The following is a 12629-nucleotide window of genomic DNA, read 5'->3' on the forward strand; positions in this document are numbered from 1 at the left end:
CCCCTATATGAAGCCCCTGTTACCTCAGCGCCCCCTATATGAAGCCCCTGTTACCTCAGCACCCCCTATATGAAGCTCCTGTTACCTCAGCACTCCCTATATGAAGCCCCTGTTACCTCAGCGCCCCCTATATGAAGCCCCTGTTACCTCAGCACCCCCTATATGAAGCCCCTGTTACCTCAGCGCCCCCTATATGAAGCCCCTGTTACCTCAGCGCCCCCTATATGAAGCTCGTTACCTCAGCACTCCCTATATGAAGCCCCTGTTACCTCAGCGCCCCCTATATGAAGCCCCTGTTACCTCAGCACCCCCTATATGAAGCTCCTGTTACCTCAGCACTCCCTATATGAAGCCCCTGTTACCTCAGCGCCCCCTATATGAAGCCCCTGTTACCTCAGCACCCCCTATATGAAGCCCCTTTTACCTCAGCGCCCCCTATATGAAGCCCCTGTTACCTCAGCGCCCCCTATATGAAGCTCGTTACCTCAGCACTCCCTATATGAAGCCCGTTACCTCAGCACTCCCTATATGAAGCCCCTGTTACCTCAGCGCCCCCTATATGAAGCCCCTGTTACCTCAGCGCCCCCTATATGAAGCTCGTTACCTCAGCGCCCCCTATATGAAGCTCGTTACCTCAGCGCCCCCTATATGAAGCTCCTCTTACCTCTGCGCCCCCTATATGAAGCCCCTGTTACCTCAGCACCCCCTATATGAAGCCCCTGTTACCTCAGCGCCCCCTATATGAAGCCCCTGTTACCTCAGCACCCCCTATATGAAGCCCCTGTTACCTCAGCGCCCCCTATATGAAGCCCCTGTTACCTCAGCGCCCCCTATATGAAGCTCGTTACCTCAGCGCCCCCTATATGAAGCTCCTGTTACCTCAGCGCCCCCTATATGAAGCTCGTTACCTCAGCACTCCCTATATGAAGCTCCTGTTACCTCAGCACCCCCTATATGAAGCCCCTGTTACCTCAGCACCCCCTATATGAAGCTCCTGTTACCTCAGCGCCCCCTATATGAAGCTCGTTACCTCAGCACTCCCTATATGAAGCTCCTGTTACCTCAGCGCCCCCTATATGAAGCCCCTGTTACCTCAGCACCCCCTATATGAAGCTCCTGTTACCTCAGCGCCCCCTATATGAAGCTCCTGTTACCTCAGCGCCCCCTATATGAAGCTCCTGTTACCTCAGCGCCCCCTATATGAAGCTCCTGTTACCTCAGCGCCCCCTATATGAAGCTCCTGTTACCTCAGCACTTCCTATATGAAGCCCCTGTTACCTCAGCGCCCCCTATATGAAGCCCCTGTTACCTCAGCACCCCCTATATGAAGCCCCTGTTACCTCAGCGCCCCCTATATGAAGCTCCTGTTACCTCAGCGCCCCCTATATGAAGCCCCTGTTACCTCAGCGCCCCCTATATGAAGCTCCTGTTACCTCAGCACTCCCTATATGAAGCCCCTGTTACCTCAGCACCCCCTATATGAAGCTCGTTACCTCAGCGCCCCCTATATGAAGCTCGTTACCTCAGCGCCCCCTATATGAAGCCCCTGTTACCTCAGCGCCCCCTATATGAAGCTTCTCTTACCTCTGCGCCACCTATGTAAACGTCCTGTCACGTCTGCGCCCCTCTCAGTGAACCAGTTACCTCAGCGCCCCCTATATGAGCCAGAACTCGGACACATGAGGTAACGCGGTGATACCGCCCGCGGCCGCCAGGGGTCGCTTCATACATTAGTATTCCCGCTTCTAATGACACGTGATGCTGCCATCTTGTTGGAGTATAAAAGTGTCGCCGCTCCCGCGCTCTGGTGCCCCCTGGTGTCTGTACCGGAGGGCGGAAGTTCCGCACACGTGGGGAGATGGAGCTGCTGGCGGAGGAGCTGTACCGGGTCCAGGCGCTGAAATTCGGGCAGTTCACCCTGAAGAGCGGCGTCCTGTCCCCGGTGTACTTCGACCTGAGGGTGATCGTGTCCTACCCGGCGCTGCTCAATCAGGTAGAGGGAGGAGACTGTGGGCCAGAGGGGGCAATAAGGGAGGGCAGGGGGGTAATAGAGGGGGGCAGGGGACTAGAGGGGGGTAGGGGACCGGAGGGGGCAATAAGGGAGGGCAGGGGGGTAATAGAGGGGAGCAGGGGTCCGGAGGGGGCAATAAGGGAGGGCAGGGGGGTAATAGAGGGGAGCAGGGGACCGGAGGGGGCAATAAGGGAGGGCAGGGGGGTAATAGAGGGGAGCAGGGGACCGGAGGGGGCAATAAGGGAGGGCAGGGGGGTAATAGAGGGGAGCAGGGGACCGGAGGGGGCAATAAGGGAGGACAGGGGGGTAATAGAGGGGAGTAGGGGACCGGAGGGGGCAATAAGGGAGGGCAGGGGACCGGAGGGGTAATAGAGGGGAGCAGGGGACCGGAGGGGGCAATAAGGGAGGGCGGGGGGGTAATAGAGGGGGGCAGGGGACCAGAGGGGGCAATAAGGGAAGGCAGGGGGTAATAGAGGCGGGCAGGGGACTGGAGGGGGCAATAAGGGAGGGCAGGGGGGTAATAGGGGAGGGCAGGGGGGTAATAGAGGGGGACGGGACCGGAGGGGGCAATAAGGGAGGGCAGGGGGGTAATAGAGGGGGGCAGGAGACTGGAGGGGTAATAGAGGGGAGCAGGGGACTGGAGGGGGCAATAAGGGAGGGCAGGGGGATAATGGAGGGGGCAATAAGGGAGGGCAGGGGGGCAATAAAGGAGGGCTGGAGGGGTAATAGAGGGGAGCAGGGGACCAGAGGGGGCAATAAGGGGGGGCAGGGGGGTAATAGAGGGGGGCAGGGGACCGGAGGGGTAATAGGGGGGGGGCAGGGGGGTAATAGAGGGGGGCAGGGGACCGGAGGGGTAATAGAGGAGGGCAGGGGACCGGAGGGGGCAATAAGGGAAGACAGGGGGGGTAAGCGAGGCCTCCGGTCTGTGCCGGTCACTACAGCGAGGCCTCCGGTCTGTGCCGGTCACTGCAGCGAGGCCTCCGGTCTGTGCCGGTCACTACAGCGAGGCCTCAGGTCTGTGCCGGTCACTACAGCGAGGCCCCCGGTCACTACAGCGAGGCCTCCGGTCTGTGCCGGTCACTACAGCGAGGCCTCCGGTCTGTGCCGCTCACTACAGCGAGGCCTCCGGTCTGTGCCGGTCACTACAGCGAGGCCTCAGGTCTGTGCCGGTCACTACAGCGAGGCCTCCGGTCTGCGCCGGTCACTACAGCGAGGCCCCCGGTCTGTGCCGGTCACTACAGCGAGGCCTCCGGTCTGTGCCGGTCACTACAGGGAGGCCTCCGGTCTGTGCCGGTCACTACAGCGAGGCCTCCGGTCTGTGCCGGTCACTACGGCGAGGCCTCCGGTCTGTGCCGGTCACTACGGCGAGGCCTCCGGTCTGTGCCGGTCACTACGGCGAGGCCTCCGGTCTGTGACGGTCACTACGGCGAGGCCTCCGGTCTGTGCCGGTCACTACGGCGAGGCCTCCGGTCTGTGCCGGTCACTACGGCGAGGCCTCCGGTCTGTGCCGGTCACTACAGCGAGGCCTCCGGTCTGTGCCGGTCACTACAGCGAGGCCTCCGGTCTGTGCCGGTCACTACAGCGAGGCCTCCGGTCTGTGCCGGTCACTACAGCGAGGCCTCCGGTCTGTGCCGGTCACTACAGCGAGGCCTCCAGTCTGTGCCGGTCACTACAGCGAGGCCTCCGGTCTGTGCCGGTCACTACAGCGAGGCCTCCGGTCTGTGCCGGTCACTACAGGTCTCCGCACAGGGGGCAGGCAGATATTTAGTGGTATGGGGGGAGGGGGCATTACAATGTGAGGATAGATTGATTCCTCCTCTGTCTCTGCAGGTCGCTGATCGCCTCTACCAGACGGCGCAGGATGCCGGGGTTCAGTATAAGACGGTCTGTGGCGTTCCGTACACCGCGCTCCCACTCGCCACCATCATTTGTTCATCTCATCTGTTGCCGATGCTGATCCGCAGGAAGGAGGCCAAAGATTATGGTGCGTTCCTTCTGCATCATGTGACCTGTGTCCGGGCTCCTGTAGATATTTCCAGTCTTGTGGTTGTTTTTTGGGGTCTTTCATTCGTTCTCTCTCCTGTAGGAACCAAGCGTCTGGTGGAGGGCGCCATCACCCCCGGGGAGACCTGTCTGATCATTGAAGATGTGGTGACGAGCGGCTCTAGCGTCCTGGAGACGGCCGAGGTGCTGAGGAGGGAGGGGCTGCAGGTGACGGACGCCATTGTGCTGGTGGACAGAGAGCAGGGCGGCCGGGAGAAGCTGGCAGAGAACGGTATCAGACTGCACGCCATCTGCACCCTCCCCCAGCTCATGGATGTGCTGCAGCGTCTGGGGAAGGTGGACGCAGAGATGGTGGAGAAGGTGCGGCGTTTCATCGCTGACAATAAGGTGACCGCTCCAGTCCAGCCCCGCAGCCCTGTCCTCAGCTACTCCGCCCGCGCCGCTCTCCCAGACATTCACCCAATAGCGAAGCGACTGCTGCACATCATGGAGAAGAAGGCGAGTAACCTGTGTGTGTCGGCCGACGTCACAGACTCTGCAGAGCTTCTGGGGCTGGCTGCGGAGCTGGGACCCGCCATCTGTATGCTGAAGACCCACGTGGACATCCTGAGCGACTTCACTCCTGACATCTCCTCCCGGCTCCGCTCACTCGCCGATCAGCACGACTTCCTCATCTTTGAAGATCGCAAATTTGCAGACATTGGGAACACGGTGAAGCATCAGTATGAGGGTAAGGACCTGTCCTGCTCTCTGCCACCTCTCCTCTCCAGGGGGCGCTGTGACCTGACCTTCTTTTCTCCACAGGGGGTCTCTACAGGATTTCATCTTGGGCCGATGTGGTGAATGTCCATGCTGTGCCCGGGCCGGGGGTGGTCCGAGGTCTCCAGGAGGCGGGAGAGGAGCTGAGGAGGGGCTGCCTGGTGATCGCTGAGATGAGCTCTGAGGGGTCGCTGGCTACCGGAGAATACACCAAGGCGGCTGTAAGTAGGCGGTCACTGACTAACTGGGTCTGGAGCTGAATTCTCCAAAATGGTAATCACCAGGCCAGCGGTGGAATCAGGTGAACGAAGACTGACCCCTGATGGAGGGAGGGAGGGGATGGCGGCCATGATGTATGTCAGCTACACACAGAGTATCGGGGAGGAATGTGTATAGTGGGGTTTGGGGTCTGCAGTGACTTGACCCCTTCCCCTCGTTGCTATAACCCACTTCTCCATTGTCTGTACAATCGCTCTCTGTTCCTGCAGGTGAAGATGGCGGAGGAGAACCCCAAGTTTGTGTTTGGCTTCATCTCTGGAGGTAAAGTGAGCGAGCGGCCGCAGTGTCTCCACCTCACCCCGGGGGTCCAGATGCAGCCGGGAGGTGAGTGAAGTCACAGGGTCTTCTAGAAGATGGCCGCATCGCATGTCTTTCCCTTTCAGGGGCTGTAGAGTTTGACCTGAGCACTTCCTAGTCCTGGACATGTGATGTATGTGAAGGGCCTGGTGACCCCATCATGCTATCATGTGTGCGCTCCTAGTCCTGGACATGTGATGTATGTGCAGGGCTTGGTGACCCCATCATGCTATCATGTGTGCGCTCCTAGTCCTGGACATGTGATGTATGTGCAGGGCTTGGTGACCCCATCATGCTATCACGTGTGTGCTCCTAGTCCTGGACATGTGATGTATGTGCAGGGCTTGGTGACCCCATCATGCTATCACGTGTGTGCTCCTAGTCCTGGACATGTGATGTATGTGCAGGGCCTGGTGACCCCATCATGCTATCACGTGTGCGCTCCTAGTCCTGGACATGTGATGTATGTGAAGGGCCTGGTGACCCCATCATGCTATCACGTGTGTGCTCCTAGTCCTGGACATGTGATGTATGTGCAGGGCCTGGTGACCCCATCATGCTATCACGTGTGCGCTCCTAGTCCTGGACATGTGATGTATGTGAAGGGCCTGGTGACCCCATCATGCTATCACGTGTGCGCTCCTAGTCCTGGACATGTGATGTATGTGAAGGGCTTGGTGACCCCATCATGCTATCATGTGTGCGCTCCTAGTCCTGGACATGTGATGTATGTGCAGGGCTTGGTGACCCCATCATGCTATCATGTGTGCGCTCCTAGTCCTGGACATGTGATGTATGTGCAGGGCCTGGTGACCCCATCATGCTATCACGTGTGTGCTCCTAGTCCTGGACATGTGATGTATGTGCAGGGCTTGGTGACCCCATCATGCGTGCGCTTCCTAGTCCTGGACATGTGATGTATGTGCAGGGCTTGGTGACCCCATCATGCTATCATGTGTGCGCTTCCTAGTCCTGGACATGTGATGTATGTGCAGGGCCTGGTGACCCCATCATGCTATCACGTGTGCGCTCCTAGTCCTGGACATGTGATGTATGTGCAGGGCTTGGTGACCCCATCATGCTATCACGTGTGCGCTCCTAGTCCTGGACATGTGATGTATGTGCAGGGCTTGGTGACCCCATCATGCTATCACGTGTGCGCTCCTAGTCCTGGACATGTGATGTATGTGCAGGGCCTGGTGACCCCATCATGCTATCACGTGTGCGCTCCTAGTCCTGGACATGTGATGTATGTGCAGGGCTTGGTGACCCCATCATGCTATCATGTGTGCGCTTCCTAGTCCTGGACATGTGATGTATGTGCAGGGCCTGGTGACCCCATCATGCTATCACGTGTGCGCTCCTAGTCCTGGACATGTGATGTATGTGCAGGGCCTGGTGACCCCATCATGCTATCATGTGTGCGCTCCTAGTCCTGGACATGTGATGTATGTGCAGGGCCTGGTGACCCCATCATGCTATCATGTGTGCGCTCCTAGTCCTGGACATGTGATGTATGTGCAGGGCTTGGTGACCCCATCATGCTATCACGTGTGCGCTCCTAGTCCTGGACATGTGATGTATGTGCAGGGCTTGGTGACCCCATCATGCTATCATGTGTGCGCTCCTAGTTATGGGGTTACTCACGGCCATCTCTTTGCTCCTTACAGGCGATTCTCTGGGTCAGCAGTATCAGACGCCTCATGAGGTCATCGCTAACAAGGGCTCTGACATCATCATTGTGGGCCGTGGTATCTTGTCATCCAGTAACCGCCCTGAGGCTGCGGAGAGTTACCGGCGGGCCGGCTGGGAGGCTTATGTGGCCAGGACCAGGGGAGGAGAGTCCTAATCGTGCAGGAACCAGCGAACATGTCACATGACCAGTCCCTTCCCTCTGATTGGAGGCGCCGCTCTCATATTTCTCCGCACATTCCTCACGCCGCGTCCTGACTGCGCTCATCTCTCCGTGTTATGAGGTTTCGTCACTGTCCATGTTTCTGCCTTTGTCTACCAGACTCTGATTCCATTCACTGACACAAGCAGAGCTCTTGAATGTAAGATCTTCAGTCATTCTTCTGGATGAAACCTGCCCGGAGTCTTACCGTGTATTGGTCTGGAGTCCAGGATACAATGTAACAACCCCTCAGCTGTAGGATGGAAAGTCTTATTCACTGACAGCAAGCAGAGCTCTGGCCTGGAGACACACAGACTATTAGAAGCTGCAGAACATCTTTCTACAATGGCGAAGCGTCACTGACATAGGACTGCAGCCTTCCTTCTCCTATCAGTTATGGGCTGGTTATTCCTTTATCCCTGTGTTGGGATGTGAATGCTCGGCCTAAACAGATGGGACTTGAGTCGTTGCACTACATCCAATAAATAAAGCTGCCAATCCTCTGCGGGGTCTGAGCGTGTGTGGCGGGGTCTGAGCGTGTGTGGCGGGGTCTGAGCGTGTGTGGCGGGGTCTGAGCGTGTGTGGCGGGGTCTGAGCGTGTGTGGCGGGGCCTGAGCGTGTGTGGCGGGGCCTGAGCGTGTGTGGCGGGGCCTGAGCGTGTGTGGCGGGGCCTGAGCGTGTGTGGCGGGGCCTGAGCGTGTGTGGCGGGGCCTGAGCGTGTGTGGCGGGGCCTGAGCGTGTGTGGCGGGGTCACAGGATAAGGTGCTGGTCACATCTGGGGCATGATATTGTAACTAAAAAGTGCTGCAGACTCGGCCATGCCACCATTGTCTGCACTGATACATTGTGACAAGCACCGCAGCTGGCACAGTGTATAATGGCGGAGACTTCCAGCATATGTGATGCCTTCTTTTTTGGCCAAATCACTTTTTATGCCCCACAAGACCTACTAACTGTGCCCCAGTGATTGTGCTGATGGTGGGGGAGGGGGAGAGATGTCACCGATCTAGTGAGCGTGAGATCTGCCGCAGCTCCTAACTAATGGTAAATCCCTGCACAGTGGCAGCTGCAGAACATCTTGAATGCATTTACAGAACCCTTTTTAACAGGAACGAAGGATAGATTGGGGGGGGGGGGGGGGGGGTCACTCCTACACCCACACCTACAGAGAGCATAGTGACCCTAATATTTGTTAGGGGGCGTCATCATTGTGGGCCGTGGTATCTTGTCATCCAGTGACTGCCCTGAGGCTGCGGAGAGTTACCAGTGGGCCGGCTGGGAGGTTTATGTGGCCAGGACCAGGGGAGGAGAGTCCTAAGCCCGGCTATGCCTTTGTTCCTATGTTGGGATGTAGACGCTCGGCCGTCATTCCAGCTGCCAGTGATCTGCAGCATCCATCAGTGTGTGGCGGGGTTACAGGGTCAGGCACTATGGGGGTGGGTTTAATGTTCCAAACTGCTGATTGTAACAACCTACAGCCACATAAGAACACTACACACCTACCTACTGCTTGTACTCCCGCACTTGCACCTTCTTTGAGGAGCTGCGCAGGCATCAAGGGCTCCATCCAGGAGTCCAATCAGACTCATCTCCAGGGACAGGATAAAGGTTTATTTTTGCCTGTAACAGATTTCGGACACTAAACCCCAATCCACAAAGACCTGAGAGCGCCCCAAAGCTCCCTGACGGGTTCCCTTGTCCAGGGGGAACTCAGGTCATTGTCACCAGGGTCGGTTGTACACTTACGTCTTCAGTAGGGGGCGCTCCATTCATTTCTGGGGAATTTGCCACCCCCACCTCCAGAGATCTGCGCTACCACCACCCCCCCCTCCAGAGATCTGCGCTACCGCCGCCACCACCTCCAGAGATCTGCGCCTCTGCCGCCACCTCCAGAGATCTGCGCCTCTGTTGCCACCCCTACCACCAGAGATCTGCTACCACCTCCAGAGATCTGCGCCTCTGTTGCCACCCCTACCACCAGAGATCTGCTACCACCTCCAGAGATCTGCGCCACCACCCCCACCTCCAGAGATCTGCGCTACCACCAGAGATCTGCGCCTCTGCCGCCACCCCCACCTCCAGAGATCTGCGCCTCTGTTGCCACCCCTACCACCAGAGATGTGCTACCACCTCCAGAGATCTGCGCCACCACCCCCACCTCCAGAGATCTGCGCTACCACCAGAGATCTGCACCTCTGCTGCCACCACCACAGCCGCTGTTACAGCCTTTATTAATTTAATGTTATTACAATGATTGCAGCAAAATATCAAAATATTCTCTAGTACTAAAACCTGAATAATTAAAAATCCAGGAAATTGTTAAAACTTTGACCCAGGACGGTCGTCTGGAGAAAATCGCCATGGCCGGAAGTACAAAAATAATCTGCAGAAAAAGGTAAGAAACGTACCAAAGCGTCTGCGACAAGCTGCGTCCTAGATCTCATCCCGGGGTCTGCGCAATATCGAGGTCTAAAATTATTCTGTAGTCAGAAGTCGGGGGAGAAGGGCACCAAAGCGCTCCCCAAAATCTACACCTCCAACCCTTACATACAATCCACATAAGGAGCCACTGTCTCCAGAGCTGCGCTCACTATTCTACTGTATTAGACTCCAGAGCTGCGCTCACTATTCTGCTGTATTAGACTCCAGAGCTGCGCTCACTATTCTGCTGTATTAGACTCCAGAGCTGCGCTCACTATTCTGCTGTATTAGACTCCAGAGCTGCGCTCACTATTCTGCTGTATTAGACTCCAGAGCTGCGCTCACTATTCTACTGTATTAGACTCCAGAGCTGCGCTCACTATTCTGCTGTATTAGACTCCAGAGCTGCGCTCACTAGTCCGCTGTATTAGACTCCAGAGCTGCGCTCACTATTCTGCTGTATTAGACTCCAGAGCTGCGCTCACTAGTCCGCTGTATTAGACTCCAGAGCTGCGCTCACTAGTCCGCTGTATTAGACTCCAGAGCTGCGCTCACTAGTCCGCTGTATTAGACTCCAGAGCTGCGCTCACTAGTCCGCTGTATTAGACTCCAGAGCTGCGCTCACTATTCTGCTGTATTAGACTCCAGAGCTGCGCTCACTAGTCCGCTGTATTAGACTCCAGAGCTGCGCTCACTAGTCCGCTGTATTAGACTCCAGAGCTGCGCTCACTATTCCGCTGTATTAGACTCCAGAGCTGCGCTCACTAGTCCGCTGTATTAGACTCCAGAGCTGCGCTCACTAGTCCGCTGTATTAGACTCCAGAGCTGCGCTCACTATTCTGCTGTATTAGACTCCAGAGCTGCGCTCACTAGTCCGCTGTATTAGACTCCAGAGCTGCGCTCACTAGTCCGCTGTATTAGACTCCAGAGCTGCGCTCACTAGTCCGCTGTATTAGACTCCAGAGCTGCGCTCACTATTCTGCTGTATTAGACTCCAGAGCTGCGCTCACTAGTCCGCTGTATTAGACTCCAGAGCTGCGCTCACTATTCTGCTGTATTAGACTCCAGAGCTGCGCTCACTAGTCCGCTGTATTAGACTCCAGAGCTGCGCTCACTAGTCCGCTGTATTAGACTCCAGAGCTGCGCTCACTAGTCCGCTGTATTAGACTCCAGAGCTGCGCTCACTATTCTGCTGTATTAGACTCCAGAGCTGCGCTCACTAGTCCGCTGTATTAGACTCCAGAGCTGCGCTCACTAGTCCGCTGTATTAGACTCCAGAGCTGCGCTCACTAGTCCGCTGTATTAGACTCCAGAGCTGCGCTCACTAGTTCGCTGTATTAGACTCCAGAGCTGCGCTCACTGTTCTGCTATGTACTGTATGTAGTGAGTGCAGCTCCGGGGTCGGATACAGTGACTGCACTTTATGGAGATGACATATTATTTGGGGTCAGAGGTGACGATTACAGGCACCGTATCTGGACTCTTCTCCCTCCCCCACAAATTTTCTGTCAAGTGTCGTCTATTGTCAATTTTCTGTCAAGTCTCTTCCACCCAGCTTTCCCAGAGCCCTGATCAGTAAGTCTGCCATGCACAGCAACCTCGATCACATTACTTGTTGCATTATTAGCTTGCCATTCAGGGCTCCAGGAAAGCTGGGTCTCGTCCCCATGGGGTGTACGTGCAGCCACCAGCTGAAGAGGAACAGAATTTGAGACTTCTCCGCTTGAGCTGTTTAACCCTTGAAGTCTCTAGATATTTCCGCTGTCCCAGTTGCGAGGTCGTAGCGTGTCCGTGTTGCAGCACCGGAGTCGCCGCTGTGTTCTTTAGCTGCATCACAAACACATGGCAGAATTGGCGAATCTTCCCCCTGGTTAGTCCTGATCTAGTCCCGAATATCACATCCTAATTGTCTATGTGGCAGGTTGTGGGTTAATCCCAGGGCGGCTGCGCCCTCAGTCTGGTTGCGATCAGACTCCTTCAGTGTAGGATCCAGGAGGTGCCGCTCTAGTCGGCAGCGCCCAATAGAAGTCTATAAATGTGCAAATAAGCCAATGGCGGCCATCTTGGATGTGCTCTGCCGACGCCACACAGCGCCCTCTAGGTTAGGGGAATGGAGCGCGCTCACCGCCCCCTCAGTCCACGTCATCTGCTGGTCGGAATCCATTGGACGTTCCGTTGTAGGGTTTCCTCATCATGCTGTACATCTCGTCTACGTTGTGGGTGGAGATCGGCTGCCGGTACAGCGGGTTGGACGCCTGGTGGGAGAAGACTCTTGTTACGGGGGTAGCGGGACACTCTTTGGTATTAGATGGCGGTGTTCAGGTCACCTCGCACTCACCATTTCATACTTGGCTCTGGACCGGTCACTCTGAAACCGCGCAAACTCACGGCGATCGTGGATAGTCACCAGAAGTTTCCAGACCGCCAGAAGAACGAGGCCGACCAGTAATATGCTGCCCACCACCGCCAGCAGTACCGTCAGCGCGTCCGGGGCACTGGCACACTCTGAGGAGACATGGATGGGATATATATCTGTAGATAGGGGGCGCTCTCTCCTGCAGATTGCAATGACTCCCACTCACCTGGTTCCCTCAGTGCAGTCAGGATGGATTTCCCGTTGGGGTCCTCCGTGTACGTGAACCTCATGACACATTCATTCTCGGTCTTGTAGACGCACAGGACGGCCTCGGAGCTCTCAGTATCTGAAAGACAGAGATGAGGTGAGTGGCGCCCCCTGCAGCAGAGAAGGATGTGGAGGTAGCGCGCCTTGTCCTGGCCTGTGTGCTAGTGTCATTCTCGCCAGTAGGGGGCTCTGTGCGCTGTCAGGTACCGGCACCAGCTGTCCTCATCTGTGTCTATGGCACACGCCAGCACCGGCGTTCCAGATTGGCGCAGAACTCCAAACATCAGCAAAACAGAAAACATTGCGCAGAGTTCCTGCAGTGACAGCTCCCTGGAATCCTA

The 12629-nt window shown here is 56.5% G+C and overlaps 2 protein-coding genes across 2 annotated transcripts in view; one reads left to right on the top strand and one right to left on the bottom strand.

The window, feature by feature from the left end:
* The first annotated feature begins 1834 nt into the window (after window positions 1-1834).
* On the top strand, window positions 1835-7654 carry UMPS (uridine monophosphate synthetase). The gene is made up of 6 exons (XM_075284726.1): window positions 1835-1993; window positions 3842-3995; window positions 4098-4745; window positions 4820-4995; window positions 5263-5377; window positions 7021-7654. The coding sequence occupies exons 1-6, from the start codon at window positions 1859-1861 to the stop codon at window positions 7197-7199; spliced, it is 1407 nt and encodes a 468-aa protein (XP_075140827.1). The 5' UTR covers window positions 1835-1858; the 3' UTR covers window positions 7200-7654.
* A 1805-nt stretch (window positions 7655-9459) lies between these two features.
* The window catches only part of ITGB5 (integrin subunit beta 5), a 63859-nt gene continuing 60689 nt past the window's right edge, over window positions 9460-12629 (bottom strand). Inside the window, exons 12-14 of the mRNA XM_075285486.1 lie at window positions 12248-12449; window positions 12004-12170; window positions 9460-11920 (exon numbers count right to left, since the gene is read on the bottom strand). Of these exons, the coding sequence (XP_075141587.1) occupies window positions 11798-11920; window positions 12004-12170; window positions 12248-12449 (492 nt within the window). The 3' untranslated portion in view covers window positions 9460-11797. The remainder of the gene's footprint in view (window positions 11921-12003; window positions 12171-12247; window positions 12450-12629) is intronic.

The sequence above is a fragment of the Leptodactylus fuscus genome, chromosome 8 (assembly GCF_031893055.1).
Source record: "Leptodactylus fuscus isolate aLepFus1 chromosome 8, aLepFus1.hap2, whole genome shotgun sequence".
In the NCBI taxonomy this organism is placed as follows: Eukaryota; Metazoa; Chordata; class Amphibia; order Anura; family Leptodactylidae; genus Leptodactylus; species Leptodactylus fuscus.